The sequence below is a fragment of the Podarcis erhardii genome, assembly GCF_964252035.2.
Source record: "Podarcis erhardii genome assembly, chromosome: 14".
NCBI classification, from domain to species: Eukaryota; Metazoa; Chordata; class Lepidosauria; order Squamata; family Lacertidae; genus Podarcis; species Podarcis erhardii.
The window spans coordinates 10,180,434-10,194,984 of NC_138503.1; the positions used below are offsets into that span (position 1 = coordinate 10,180,434).

The following is a 14,551-nucleotide window of genomic DNA, read 5'->3' on the forward strand; positions in this document are numbered from 1 at the left end:
GAAAGATTGAAGGTTCCCTCACCCCTCAATACTGGAATAATGAAGTCTATGAAAGATTGAACTTTTCAATCCCACTACATTCTGGGAATAAGTTGACCAACAGATGAATATCTGAATTAGCTAATTAAAAGCAAGTTAATACTTGCTTTAATAGATCATGATTTATTGTCATTAGATTTAATTAATATTTTTGTCTTCATTTGTTATTTATGTGTACTGTAATGTATAATTATTGTGGAATTATTGTGGAATAATTGCTTACATAATACTTAGTAGAAATAATATTTTTTTTCAAAAAATTGCTGTGTTAGCAATTTATGGCCTAGAAGCCCTTCCCTGATAGGTCTCCTGCCCTTTGTGGTCAAAAAGGAATCACCCATTGCCTTCTCACAAATTAGATTATCCTCCAGGAGTTTTTCCTCCTTCCTTGTAGCATGTTGCTTGCCTTCTTACCTGAGCCACCTGGACTTGCCTGACAAAGTTTACTAGACAGAAGCAGCTTTCAACATGCGTCTTATCACCCTTGTACTCCCTCTTTCAATAACTCAAGGAGAAAACTATTAGTCATCCAAGCATAATGAAGCAGAACAAGGACAGATGACTTTTGAATGTTGCCCATTTTCATCCTCGAAACAAGGATGAGAGAGGAAACTTTGCCCACATGTGACCATGAGGAGCTCTCCATAGTTTGGAGAAAGACACCACAATGAATAGCCCATGCAAAGCAATAAGCCATTGTGTTGGTCTCACAGAGCTGTGAATGATGGGGAAGAAGGGGGAGGAAAAGAAAAGGCGGAGAACTCACTGTGTTGTACTGAGCTACAATCAAAGTTAACATTAGCATCTGGTCACCCACTGCAATATCAAATGCCTATAGTGCATGGCCTGCCGCATTAGAACAGAGCTACAGGCACTGCTAGCATCAGCACAACTATGTTTCTCCCACTCTCAGTTTCTGGATCAATTACAATCTATTGTACAATGTGTGTGTTTTTAAAGGAGACTCAACCAATTTGGGAGAATATTGCATGCTGGCAAAATGCTCATCAGTACAAATGGACTGTATGTATCCTTCCCTTTCCAGAGAAGTGAATGGGTTTTCCACTAACAATATTTAGCGTTACGGATTCCACTACCTTCTACAATAGTAATCAAAGCAGCTGCAATTGGAGACATTGCAGGGAGTGGACAAAGCTTGATCTCCTCCTTGGGCGCTGGCAATCCCTGCAGAGCCTCCTATGCTCCATCTCATGGATGAAAAGAACCCCATAGCACCAACCTTGCTTGGAGCAAAGAAGAGAGGGCAAGGCAGTCCTTAGAGGTACAACTGGTTCTTGCATAAACTTCCACTCCACAAATAATAACTGTTTACCTAACTGAAATTTCTGTAATACAGACCTCACTAGAAAATTATTATTCACAGAAAATCTGCATCTTGAGAGATCAAACTAACTTAACTTGCTATAGAGAGTTGCTTATTTTCCATAATTAATTTTAGGTGTAAAATCTGAAACCTTGATTACACAATTTGATTTACTTTGCATAGGTAGCCCCATATGAGGCATGTGATCTCATTAGTGGATAAAACCTCAGAGAGAAAGACAACTCTATAATAAAACAGGAAGGTGACATATCTAGGTTTTGACATGGTGTATTTTAATCAATGATAAAATGAACAACATAAGTGAAGGAAGTTGATCTGTAAAACCTGAGAGGCATGCATGAAGCTAGGGTGACTTATGCTGCACAGATGGCTTCCATTACAGATGACACAGGCTGGATGGTTGGCAGAACCAGACAAACCAGTCTCTTATGAGAAGCCTGGAGTGGACACTGGGTGGCCTTCACCTATGAAATTAATTCACTATGAAATGAAGCAGAGACAGAGAGAGAGAGTCACAAAGACTGATGGAATACGTGATATATTCCTTAAAAACACCCATTTCCCACATTCATTGTTTCCATCTATACAAACAAGTGGCAGAAGTAGATATGCTAGCAATTATTTCTAATGTTCCCATCACCTCAAATTTCTAAGGTGGAAGAGTTGCCATAAAATGATTTCCCCTCCCAATAGTCACATAGCAAAAGTGTCTTGTGAAATTCACTATACTGTATAATTTCTGGCTAACCATGTCCTGAACATGGTTTTTCAGAAATAATACAAGGAGATTCGCCCCAGTTCTGACTTTCCCACTTAAGAAAATGGGTGTGTGTATCAGCTCTTAATGCAATGCAAATGATTCCATAAATGCTAATAAATAACAATGGCCTACCACTCATGTCAATGGAAGATTTACACTTTTGAAATATGCAGCTTGTCCTGTCCAACGAAAATATTATGACTGAGCATGGTATATACAAAAACACACAGAAGTTGAATAAAATGCACCAATTATGCTAGAAGGCCAGCATCATAATGCAAAGCCATTTGCATATTTCTAAACACACACACTACTCCCCAGATAGATAATGATGTTGCAATGCTGCCAGACAGCACAAATATTCTGCAAATTGCTGCCAGCAAAAAACTTCACTAACTTCTCTGGTTTGGTCTGAGCAAAATTTAAAGTGCTGGTTTTACCCTATCAAGACCTAAACAGCCTAGGACTTTTAATGGCTAGGTGAAAATTGTTATTCAGCAAAACTTTGGAATGGGTTTAATTATAGGGGCTCCCAGATGCCCAACTGCTTAAGTTACACTGTGTTTTTGTGTGTGTTTTCATTTGAATTTATTTTTTAGTTTTGAAAGCCAACTTGTTCCTAAACAGTAACAGAAGTAGAGGATAATATTTTGAAGACAGTAAATACAAGCTGGCAGACAGATTGCTTGTTAAGGTATTTTAGCATTTTAAATGCTGCCCAAATATGAGAGGAGGGTCAAATGCCTCCAAGGGATATAACCTACAAAATAAGGTAGGGCAGTAGGGGACACCACCAACAGGATAGCCTTGGATTTTTAGTTCCATAGCCTATTGCAGCATTTCCCAACTTGGGGTCTTGCAGTTGCTTTGAACTAACTCCCACCAGCCCCAGCCAAATGGGAGTTGTAGTCCAAAACAGGTGCACACGTTTGGTTTGGTAGCAAACAGATATCTAACATAGTTTTCTCTCTTTTAAAGGATCAGACAATGTTACAAAAGGATGATCTAAGACTAAATTCTTGAACTGTGGGTAAAATTCCCTGGGACAGTGAGACTAGTGATCCACCATTGCCAAGTGTCAAGTTCTCCACTGCCCAGAAACAAATGGACAGAATCATATACTCTGACCCCAGCAAGAACTCAGCAAACAAAGCCAGGGGAGGAAGCTACTTAAGTTTGTAGGGAATGCAGGTTGGCCCTAATCCGAGATATTCTCACAAGTGTAGGAGATGCACTCCTGCTGAAATCTCCAACGTCACACACCCTGTCCTGCTACAGGGTTAAGAGAAGTTCCCCCAGGCAGCTTATGTTTAGAAGGGAAGACCCCTCTGAAGCACACACAGAGTATTTATGATATTTTAATTTTTGTGTGTAAACCGCTTACGATACTTCGGTTTGAAGCAGTAGGCAAATAAGAAATAAATAAAGTGCCCTTCCTACAGCTGCAGTAGGGAGTTATTCCAAAAGCAACAGCACATGATGTGGCTCAAAAGACTGCAGATACATACTCAGGAACTCTGAACTCTTAAAACACACACATACACACACACACACACACACACACACACACACACACCCTCCTAAAGAATCAGGTATGGCCAAGTATGTCTTAAGACTACAGAACTGCTGATAACCATGAACTTTATGGGACACCTTATGGTGCACATCTATTGCTAGCTATACCTCTTTAGGGAAAATATATATATACACACACTGGGTTGTATGCAATGCAGTGCCAAGTTAAAGTCACTAAGCAGGATACTTGCCCTGCTGGTGAAATGTTTTGCACCAGCAGAATGTTGTTGAAGCAGAGAATGCATACACAGGCCTTTGGTAACTTCGTTGCGTGTCAGACAGCACAATATGTTGTGCAATGAATTTCCACGTGTGCAATTGTTGTATGGGATTCACCTGTTGTGCAACATTAAAACTCATCCTTGCGCTAGCAAACAGAGAACACTGGATATAGACTATTGTATTTTATGAGCCCACTTGTTTGTACAGTTTATATTTAAAACAAAAAGGTAGCTACAGACAGAAATGAATGAATATGCATGGATAAGAAAGCCTACAGTTTAATCTGCAGCCCTCAGCAATAGTCAGATCAGGAAGGAAAAATATAAGCATCAGCATCTCCAAACTATCCATGTTCCATTCGGCCCAACAAGACTTCAATAATGGCCTAATCCACAATCATAGTCCAAATATGACTATTTGGTCAAACTACTGCCACATTGATGACAGAGTAAACATTTGGCATATATATAGACCAGGTCTGAAAATAACTTCAAGAAGGGGCAACAGTACACAAGGAATATACCCATGAAAAGGTAAAGTAAAACACACACAGCCTAAAACAACCCAATTACTGGAAAATTCATGCCTAGTAGTAAATTCACTAGGCATGTTTATCCTAGCCTGTTTATCCTAGCCGTATATTTAAGAATTTGCCTGCGATAATGAATTTTACAGAGTGAGTAAGTGTGCACCTGGTAGAGAAGGGACTGAATACTCCATCCCTCTCTTGCTAGCTCACTGTGTTTCCATATACCGGTACTTTCCTCTGCAGCCTCCACAGAAATACAAACAAGCAGAAACAAGACTGGTATATCACATAAAATGGGGGGTAAACACTCCCAACTTAGAACTCAGCAAAACCTCAGAAAAAATAACATTAAGCTCTGCAAGCTCCATGGTTCCTTCATAAAAGCCTTACAGGAATAAATATAAATGCCCCACCACATAAATTGAATTCTCTAGTCTTTTGTAGGAAGACGCTCCACAGACATAATGATACCAGTCCTATTGGACAGGGACAAACAATTTTGTTTGCTAGGCTGGGATAATTATGCCTGAATCAGACCATACATTTGTGCCTGAAACTCATGGGCTCAGAGTGCTGTGGTATTGGATGTTACATAGAAAGCTAAGATTTGCTATGCCTTCAGTTCAAGACAGTCTAGGTCCTAAAGTGGGGACACTTGTGAAACTCTCTAAGAATAGAGGCCATTAAACATAGCCCAAAATAGTTAAAAGTACTTGCATACCACCTAGAAGTAGAAATTTGGTATGCATACAGATGCCCCAATTACAGTTGTACCTTGGAAGTCAAACAGAATCCGTTCTGGAAGTCTGTTTGACTTCCAAAACGTTCAAAAACCAAATCATGGCTTCTGATGAGAAGCCGCGTAAGCACCGTTGGATGTTCAGGTTCCACAATAACGTTCGCAAACCGGGACAATCACTTCTGGGTTTGCGGCATTCAGGAGCCAAAACATCCAAGTTCCAGGGCGTTCGATAACCAAGGTATGACTGTACTAGAAAAGTCTGAAAGAGGACCATTTTAACACTCAACAGTCCAAACTCAAGAATGACATTTGTTCTCCAGGACAGAACACACACAGGACTGAATGTTGGGTTGTGAGAGTTCTGTTGTTCTTTCACACACTCCAATAATTAACTTATTTTGTTGTGGGAGGAGGAATCATTACCAGTAGCAGCCGGAGACAAGCAATCCATTATTGCAGAATGTACCGCATTTTTCGCTCCGTAAGGCGCACCTGACCATAAGGCACACCTACATTGGGGGGGGATTCAAGAAAAAAAATATGCGTTTTTTGGGGGCTTTTGTGGGAGGTGGGGGAAGTGAGAGAGCCTCACTCTGTCCCTTCCCCCACCTCCTGCAAAAGCCAGGGATAGTCGCGCGAAGCCTCCCCAGGGCAGCGGGATGAAGGCTCCCCGCTGCCCTGCGGAGGCTTCGCGGGCTACCCCAGAGCTGTTCACGAGCTTGTGGGGCTGGCGGGGGAAGCCCAGCTTCCCCCCACCACCAGCCCCAAAGAGCAGGTCAGGGAGCAGCGGAAAGGCTGCGGGCAGCCTTCCCACTGCTCCCAGAGCTTGTCGGGGCTGGTGGGGGAAGCCCGGGTCCCGTCCCCCCAGCCCAGGGACTACACATTCGCTCCAAAAGACGCACAGACATTTCCCTTAGATTTTAAGAGGGGGAAAGTGTGTCTTATGGAGCGAAAAATACAGTAAGCTACATTAGTAACATTTGCCTCTTGCACTGAATACATGTTCAGAAGCACAGGTATTCTTTGGGCTCTAGATATTCTCAGGGCTTTAGATTTCATTGGTTAGAACAGTAATTTCTTCCCCGGTGGAAGTGCCTCATTAACCTTGACTTTTTAACTTTGAATTTGATGTTCTATGCAATAACCTATATAGTTTATTTTGACAATATCATAGAATCATAGAGTTGGAAGGGACCACAAGGATCATCTAGTAGTCCAACCCCCGGCAATGCAGGAATCTTTTTGTCCAAAGTGGGGCTTGAACCCACAGCTCTGTGATTAAGAGTTGCATGCGCTACAGACTGAATTAGCCATCTTCCTTTGGCTGATTTCGTTCCATATACAGTGGTACCTCAGGTTACAGACACTTCAGGTTACAGACTCTGCTAACCCAGAAATAGTACCTCTGGTTAAGAACTTTGCTTCAGGATGAGAACAGAAATCGTGCTCCGGTGGCGCAGCAGCAGAGGGAGGCCCCATTAGCTAAAGTGGTGCTTCAGGTTAAGAACAGTTTCAGGTTAAGAACGGACCTCCAGAACGATTTGAGTTCTTAACCCGTGGTACCACTATATAGCCAGAGGAGGAAGAAACTCAAGGGCTGCAGTAGACCCTATGAGGGACTCAATACAGAATCCTCAAGGGCAGCTGGTTCCTTAAAAACACTCCGCTTTCCACACGTTTCAGACATCACAAGCTTCTCACCTGCTTTTAAAGAGTCCAGTTGTCAGGAAAAACATTCCCATTTCATAAAAAATGCATCCCTTCCTCTACAAAGCCCCAGGAAAGAGAGAGGCACTAATTTATGTTACCATTTCTTCCAAAGAGCATCTAGAAGTCATCCTCTTGGAGTGTCCCCTGCCCATTTGGTGAGCAGGACACCCAACACCACACAGATTCCTCTCCACTGCAGTTTTCTACACTTACTACACTTGATCTTAGCCAAAAGGCCGAGAAGCAGAAAAGAAAGAGCAGGACTCCTACTTTCTCCATATCCCACACAATAAGAGACCCTTGCCCCAAATCACACATCACTGCTCAGAAAGGTAACAATTTGTTTAGCCATTTGCAGTAACGTTAAAGACCTCACTGCAATAAAATTTTAAAGTTATCATTTCTTCATGAGAGAGTGCAGGTTAAAATGTATGAGGGTGACACCTCTTACACAGAAAGGAGCATGTAGTGTTTTACAACTATGAGAGCCCAGCTAGAATGGAAGAGGAGCGAAGTTGGTAAGCTTGGTGCATCAGGACAGGTGAGGGAGGTCTTGCCCCTTGTTGCCGTGTTGCCGTGTGTAAGTGACCCTCAAAACTAGCCAGAAAGCAAGTAAACCTATCTCCATAGCCATTCAGCTGTGACTCTTGATTTCTGCAGCTCAGACATGGAAACTCTTGCTTATTCTGGCCCCATCAGGGCTCAAAATAGGTGTAAGACAGAATTTTAAAAATGTTTGTACCCTAGCTTGCCTTTCCTCTGTTGGTGAACAACACATGGTCACACACATGAGAATCCCAGGTGGTCATCCATACAGGAACTGACCAGACCCAGACCTGCTTAGCTTCAGTAAGGGAGTGGACTCATGTGCATTCAAGGTTATACTCTGGCATGAAACATTATGGATGCCTTTTGTTCACACACACTGTTTGAGAGAACAGCTGCAGTTTGGGGCACACATAAAAACAAGTATCAGCGATAATCACAATGGTGAGAGTAGTAGCTTTTTTCCAACTTGCAAACAACCCTCATCACATAGGTTGCCTCCTCACCCTCTACAACAAAATATGAAGCTCTAACCCACCTTCTGCAGCCTGGTGCCCTCCAGATGTTTCAGAATACAGTATGACCATTGGCCGACAGACATCTGAGTTCAAAACACCTGGAGGGCACCATTTTACAAGCTGAAGGCTATAAACTAACTCTTCCCCACAAACTGCAGGAAGCCACAGGAAGTCAAGTACCTTGATCTGTGCCTGGTATAAGCAGCCTAGATGTAATTCAGAAAATAGTTTATTGGTTCCCAGTCCAGAATAAATACTATTTTCTTACTGTAGGAGCCTAGCTCTGGAAATACCAAGCAAAGGGCGACACCCACCCAAGCCACATTTTTACCACGAAGTTGCTGACAGAAATCAGGATTGAAAACAGCATAACTCTAGCTCTGTAGCAAGTGCAATGCTTTTCAGGACAGTTGTGCCTCTGCCACAAAAAAATTGACAACTGACAAAAGTGTGCAAGTAGAGAGAAAATTGCATAGGAAATTTATTGCCTCTAGCTCCAAGCACTTCCTAACTTCAACTATTTGTTCACCCAAATAAAACTTAAAAGACAAGTGTTTGGTGTGTTAGGATGACGGTCCAAGGACTCTGAGCAGCTCACCCACCCCTTTCGTTAATTTCATTTTGATTTGGCCAATCATGGCCTAGTCTGGTTCACGCCCCCTTGTATGTGAACCAGAGAGAGTGACTCACCACAAGTTGAGCATTTTCAGGCAGCTACAATAGACAGTGTGAGGAGAAAGAAAGAAAGACAAATAAAAACACAGAAAGGTAGGGAGACATTAGTTCAGAGGCGAGATGGAAGCATGTCATGGCAAGTCATGCAAACATGCAGTGCAGATCTGTGATACACACGACGTCTACCTGCCTTGTCAAACCTGGTTCCACCTGAACCTTCTGCAACTAACCAGGAAAGAGCTAGCACAAGGGATTGTTGCTTTGAGACAAAGTTTTCACAACTGTCTAGGACAACTATGTTAGAGCATCAGAAAATCATCATTGACGGGAATGTGCTCTAGAGGACTTTGGCAGATAGGAGCAGCAAGGAGGTTTCTGGACCTTTTAAGTTGCAAGGAAACTCTAGAGATAGCTGGCTAAAAAGGCTCAAATGCAAATACCTTAAGTGCTTTGATGGAACATGGCAACTGATCAAAACAATACCCCTACATTTCCTTAACTTCATTTATCATTTTGAGAAGGAGTTAGTCTCCCTACACGCCTTGGAAATAAATTATTACCACCATCGCTACTGTGTTATTTAAGTTTCAGCATGTGCTGGAGAAAGCAGAAGTAACACTTCTGGCACAAAGGATTTACAGTCTAACTTAGGCAGAACATAGGGGACAGTGGAAAATGTGGAAGAGAAACCAAAATAGATGGGACAACATCAAATGAGCTTATGGTCTGGAGCAAAATAATGGAGAGCCTTTAAATCTAAAGGCTACAAAAGACAAAGCTGGTGTGGAAAGTGACAAAGGAAGCTGGAGAAGAGATTTAAGACAATGGGTGACTTTCAGCTACGGTAGCCAGCAGAAAGAGGATGCAATACCATGGATGGTGGTTTAAAACAGTTTTAGAGGTGGAAACAGTAGCAGTATTAAGACAACAAGAAAGGGAAGCATTCCATGTCCGCAAGTTTGCAGTCTTGGGAGATTGGGAAAATATCAAATTTCTGCCAGCAACAGAAGTAGGGACAGGTAGTCAGGAGAGGAAGTATCTGAGTGAAAAGATCCTACCTCTGAGAATCAGGGGCAACATACCTCTGAATACTAGCTGTTGAAAAACAACAGCAGGGAAAGACTATTGCCCGCAGGTCCTACTTGTGGGGTTCCCATAAACATCTCATTGGCTACTATGAGAAACTGGATGCTAGACTGTATAGGTAGGTCTTTGTTTTGATCCAATAGGGCTCTTCTTAGGTTCTTAAGATTGATATCTGAATTCTTACCATGTTGTTTAGTTTGGGATACAGGAGTTGTTAGCAATGCAATCAGAGTACAGTGGTGCCTCGCAAGACGAAATTAATTCGTTCCGCAAGTTTTTTCATCTTGCGAGTTTTTCTTCTTGCGAAGCACGGTTTCCCATAGGAATGCATTGAAAATCAATTAATGCGTTCCTAGGGAGACGGCCTTCAGACCTCTTCTGGAGGCTGGTGGGGGGGGAGGACTTTTCTCCCCACCGCCAGGCTTCAGAACAGCCTTCTGAAGGCTGGCGGTGGGAAGAAAAGCCCTTCTCCCGCCGCCAGCCTTCAGAAGAGTTCCTGCAGGGCTGCCTAGGCTGCGAATAGCAGCCTGCTGCCCGGTGCGAGGGACGCTCTGAAGCAGAGCGCCCCTCGGACGGGGCAGACATCTGCAGCTTGGGGAGCCCTGCCGGACTTCCCCACAGGGCTCTCCAAGCTGCGGGCAGCAGCCTGCTGCCCCGCACGAGGGGCGCTCTTAAGCAGAGCGCCCCTCGGGCGGGGCAGACATCTGCAGCTTGGGGAGCCCTGCCAGACTTCCCCACAGGGCTCTCCAAGCTGCGGATAGCAGCCTGCTGCCCCGCACGAGGGGCGCTCTTAAGCAGAGCGCCCCTCGGGCGGGGCAGACATCTGCAGCTTGGGGAGCCCTGCCGGACTTCTCCACAGGGCTCTCCAAGCTGCGGGCAGCAGCCTGCTGCCCCGCACTAGGGGCGCTCTTAAGCAGAGCGCCCCTCGGGTGGGGCAGACATCTGCAGCTTGGGGAGCCCTGCCGGACTTCCCCACAGGGCTCTCCAAGCTGCGGGTAGCAGCCTGCTGCCCCGCCCGAGTGGCGCTCTTAAGCAGAGCGCCCCTTCGCGCGCGGCAGACATTCACAGCTTGGGGAGCCCTGCGGGGAACTCTTCTGAAGGCTGGAGGCAGGAGAAGGGCTTTTCTTCCCACCGCCAGCCTTCAGAACAGCCTTCTGAATGTTGGCGGTGGGGAGGAAAAACCCTCCTCCCACCGCAAGCTGTGCGCCTTCTCCTCTGTTCCCGGACCTCCTCCCACCGCAAGCCTTCAGGACAGGTCCGGGAACAGAGGGGAAGGCGCGCAGCTTCTCCTCTCTTCCCGGGGCTTGCGGTGGGAGGAGGGTTCCCCGCTGTCCCGGAGATTTCCCTATGGGCTTTCGTCTTGCGAAGCAAGCCCATAGGGAAATTCGTCTTGCGAAGCCGCTAAAAAATCGGAAAACCCTTTCGTCTTGCGGGTTTTTCGTTTAGCGAGGCATTCGTTTTGCGGGGCACCACTGTATAAGAATTCATTAGAAGTTGATAATCAGAGTTTTTAAAAGAGAGAATTTTTATCTGTATAAGTGTAGTAAGCACAAGCAATGAGAGATAAATGCAAGCAACCAGAGGCAAGTGGTTACGTTTTGAATGGAAGTAGAGCATATTTTGAGCCAAGGAATGAGATAAAGGAAAAGGAAAAAAGAAGTTAAAGAGGATCATGTACGGCAAAAACAATATATTTAAGGGAAAGTTGACATGATTGAAGGTACCAGATTGTTTAATTAGAATGCAAGCTACTCTAAGGTTTGGCCAGAAGAAGGTATTGAAAACTTTGGTAAAAGCAGTTTCAGTGAAGTTAATCTAGCAAAAATCAGATTGAAAAGAGTAAAGGAAGGAGTTGGAGGTCAAACGGTAAACAGGATCATATGAAATGCTCAACAAATTCTGCACTGAAAGGTACTGGATGACAGCTGAAAGTGGGGGAAGGATGAATATAAGGAGGAAATAAGGACTGAGAAATATTTGTATGTCTGAAAGCCCACAATAAGGAACTAGGCAGCACAGAACAAATGAAGATAGCTAGAGAGAGAAATCAGAGGTAGGAAAGGATGGATCAAGAGATCAGGTTGCATGATTGAAGGCAGTGAGCATCTTTCATATATATTTGAAGGATAGAGAAACTGATGAATGACAAAACTAGGGAAATCTGCATATGGAGGGAAATAGAAAAAGGTCTGGATAGAAATTCACAAAGAGATCTTATATTCTTCGAGCAGGAGATTCACAGCAAGGAAAAAAAAAAGAGCAGACAGAAAGGCTTCACTAGCCTGGAGACACATAAGTCTGGAGACACACAGACACAGCAGGCTTAAAAAATGACGAAGTCACACAGCTTGAGGTAGACAACATTTGAATGGTCTGTTAGGAGTTGATGGCTTAATAAGTAAATAAAGATCATCCATGGCTGGGAGATGAACAGGCAGAAAGGAAGAGTAAAAGGCAGAGTGAGGAAAGAGAAGAGAACGCATCTTGTCTAGAGGAAAGTAAAACTGAAACACCTTTTTCAGCTTTTCAAATTTTACTATACAAGTTAAACACACACACACACACACACACACACACACACACAACCTCACCCATCAGTTCTATACATAATTAATTGCCCCTAAGCCCTATGAAATTAATAAGACTGTGGTAACAACAGTCATTTCCTTTGTATAGCTGTACTTTTCAACTGAAGTATCATGTTGACCAGAAGTCTGTGTGAATTCAAATGTCTTGGAAACTTTTAGCATACCCAGGAAATTGTGGGTAAAGCTTGAATGTGCAATTTCCATGGAAAGGTCAAGCGCAGAGGAGATATGGTACACCGTGTTGTAACCACAGGACCTTCCCCAATTCTACAGTCAACATTAAATGTCCCTAACTTTCTTATTTACTGCAGAAGAAAACAATTCTTCACATAGCTCAGCTGTAAAATCAAAGTCAGTAATGGTATTTTATTAGCATCTCCCACTAAGGAGGCAATCCTAAGCATGCTTACTAGGGAGTAAAAAAACTGAATGAATGTAACTGATTTATTTTCAAGTTAACATGCAGAGATATTGCTGTTGTCAAAGCTGCAGCAACAAGTCCACCACAGGAGAGTATGTCCTTGGGGACATTCTGGAGTCTTAATTTTTAGGCTCCATGGACATGGCCTAACTTAACTAAGCTGATGCTGCAGCACCAAAGCAAAGGCGGCCTTGCATAGAGCAACAAGCTGAACAATTTATTAAAAGCTAGCATCCAAAGCGAACTACAAGTACTGAAGCCCAGTTCACTTGAGCAGCACTTGGTGGAAGCTAGTCTGCTGTCAAAAGAAACTCGGGCAGAAAGTTCTGGATCATATAACAATAAATATCCAAAGTAATTAATATCTCATCCCACCCCCATCTGCTGAAATATATTGTTCCCCTGCAGAGGAACATAGGCTCAGCTGGGAATGCAACACACAATTATTAGGTTTGCCCCAAGGACCTCTCAATTTTATTTAAATACATTCAAATCCTGCATTTCTTGCAGCTATGAAGCTCTCCTTACGGCTGAAGACAGAAATGTTTGCAGAACGATAACACATTTCTTGGGTAATGGAGTGCTAGGCGATTACTTCTCAGCTGAAGATTCACACCTGAAGCACAATTAGAGGTATTGCATACACTTGCTTTTCTCACAAGCAATTTCAGGCTATTTCCAGCCTAGGAATTAAAGAATCACAATGCTTGCCAAGAAGCCTATGATTGCTGAGACATTCAGTAGCCACAAGGCAAGTCACTCAATCTGCTATGCCTTGCTCTATGAAGCCTTTGTGGAACCTCCTTCCCATAATGCATTAGGTGTGTGCTGAAGAAAAGAGGACTGCTGATTACCTAGAGAAGACTCCACATTATGGTTCATGTAATGGTAGAAGATCATGCAAAGTGCCACCGGATGGTGGAGATGGAAAAACAGCCAAGGCATTATTCCCTCAACAAAATACCTTGCAACACCCAGCAGGCAGCTTATAAAGTTACCTTACGTGTTTCCATAGCAAAAAAAGTTACTCACAGTCTGACAGGTTAACCTAAAATTGCATAGGCTCAGACTTCAAGAATGAGGGATAAAGAGGGACTTTGGCTTCTGCATCCCCAGCGCTAGTTATGCGCATACAGTTTGACAAACAGAAACTACAGCCCTAACTCAGAGGACATTTACTATACATGCCATTTGCAAATTCTTCTGAAATACTAATTTGCAATGCATGCTCTGGCCAACAGCAACATTACCTGGGCAGTGCAAGTGAAAAGAAGCTGTACCATCAGCAGCAGCACTGAGGTTATCATGCAAAAACAAAGCATCTGATAGCAGGTTATGGATATAGGCATCAAACACAAGAACACACAAACTGATCTGACACACAAATGATGCGGGGGGGAAACTGCTTTCACGGCAAACATACTTAGCTTCCTCCACTACTTCCACCTCAGTACGTGCTGCAATTTGTACATTGGAAGGTGCTCCTGTTGGTTCATCGATGTTCAACTCACCATTGGTCGAGCTTACCACCTTAAAAAAATAGAAACAAAGCCCTGACATTAATATGAAAACATAGCCCCAGTTTGTGTCACACGCATTGGCACATTAAATTAAATTAAGTGAAAATGAAACTTGGTGGTCAGTAAGGAAGTTCATTCTGTGACCTGGGTTGTAAGTTCTCTGCAAACATCCCAGCAGTTTTTGGTTTTTTTTCGGATTAGGATATACTTAAAAAATGTGTGAGACATAGAATGAATTCTGCAGACTACTAGTTTATGAATCTTAAGGCATTAAT

The 14,551-nt window shown here is 43.3% G+C and overlaps 1 protein-coding gene across 10 annotated transcripts in view; it reads right to left on the reverse strand.

Annotated features, from left to right (window-relative positions):
• CSNK1G1 (casein kinase 1 gamma 1) overlaps window positions 1–14,551 on the reverse strand; it is a 57,726-nt gene that overhangs the window by 8,161 nt on the left and 35,014 nt on the right. For 6 of the 10 annotated variants that reach the window (XM_081839115.1, XM_081839113.1, XM_081839120.1 and 3 more), the window contains one exon: window positions 14,180–14,286. In XM_081839115.1, coding sequence (XP_081695241.1) covers window positions 14,180–14,286 — 107 coding nt within the window. Of the gene's footprint in view, window positions 1–1,635; window positions 1,865–8,657; window positions 8,701–13,199; window positions 13,373–14,179; window positions 14,287–14,551 lie in introns of those variants that run through there. The other 4 variants (XM_081839112.1, XM_081839119.1, XM_081839117.1 and 1 more) reach the window with 3 other exon arrangements.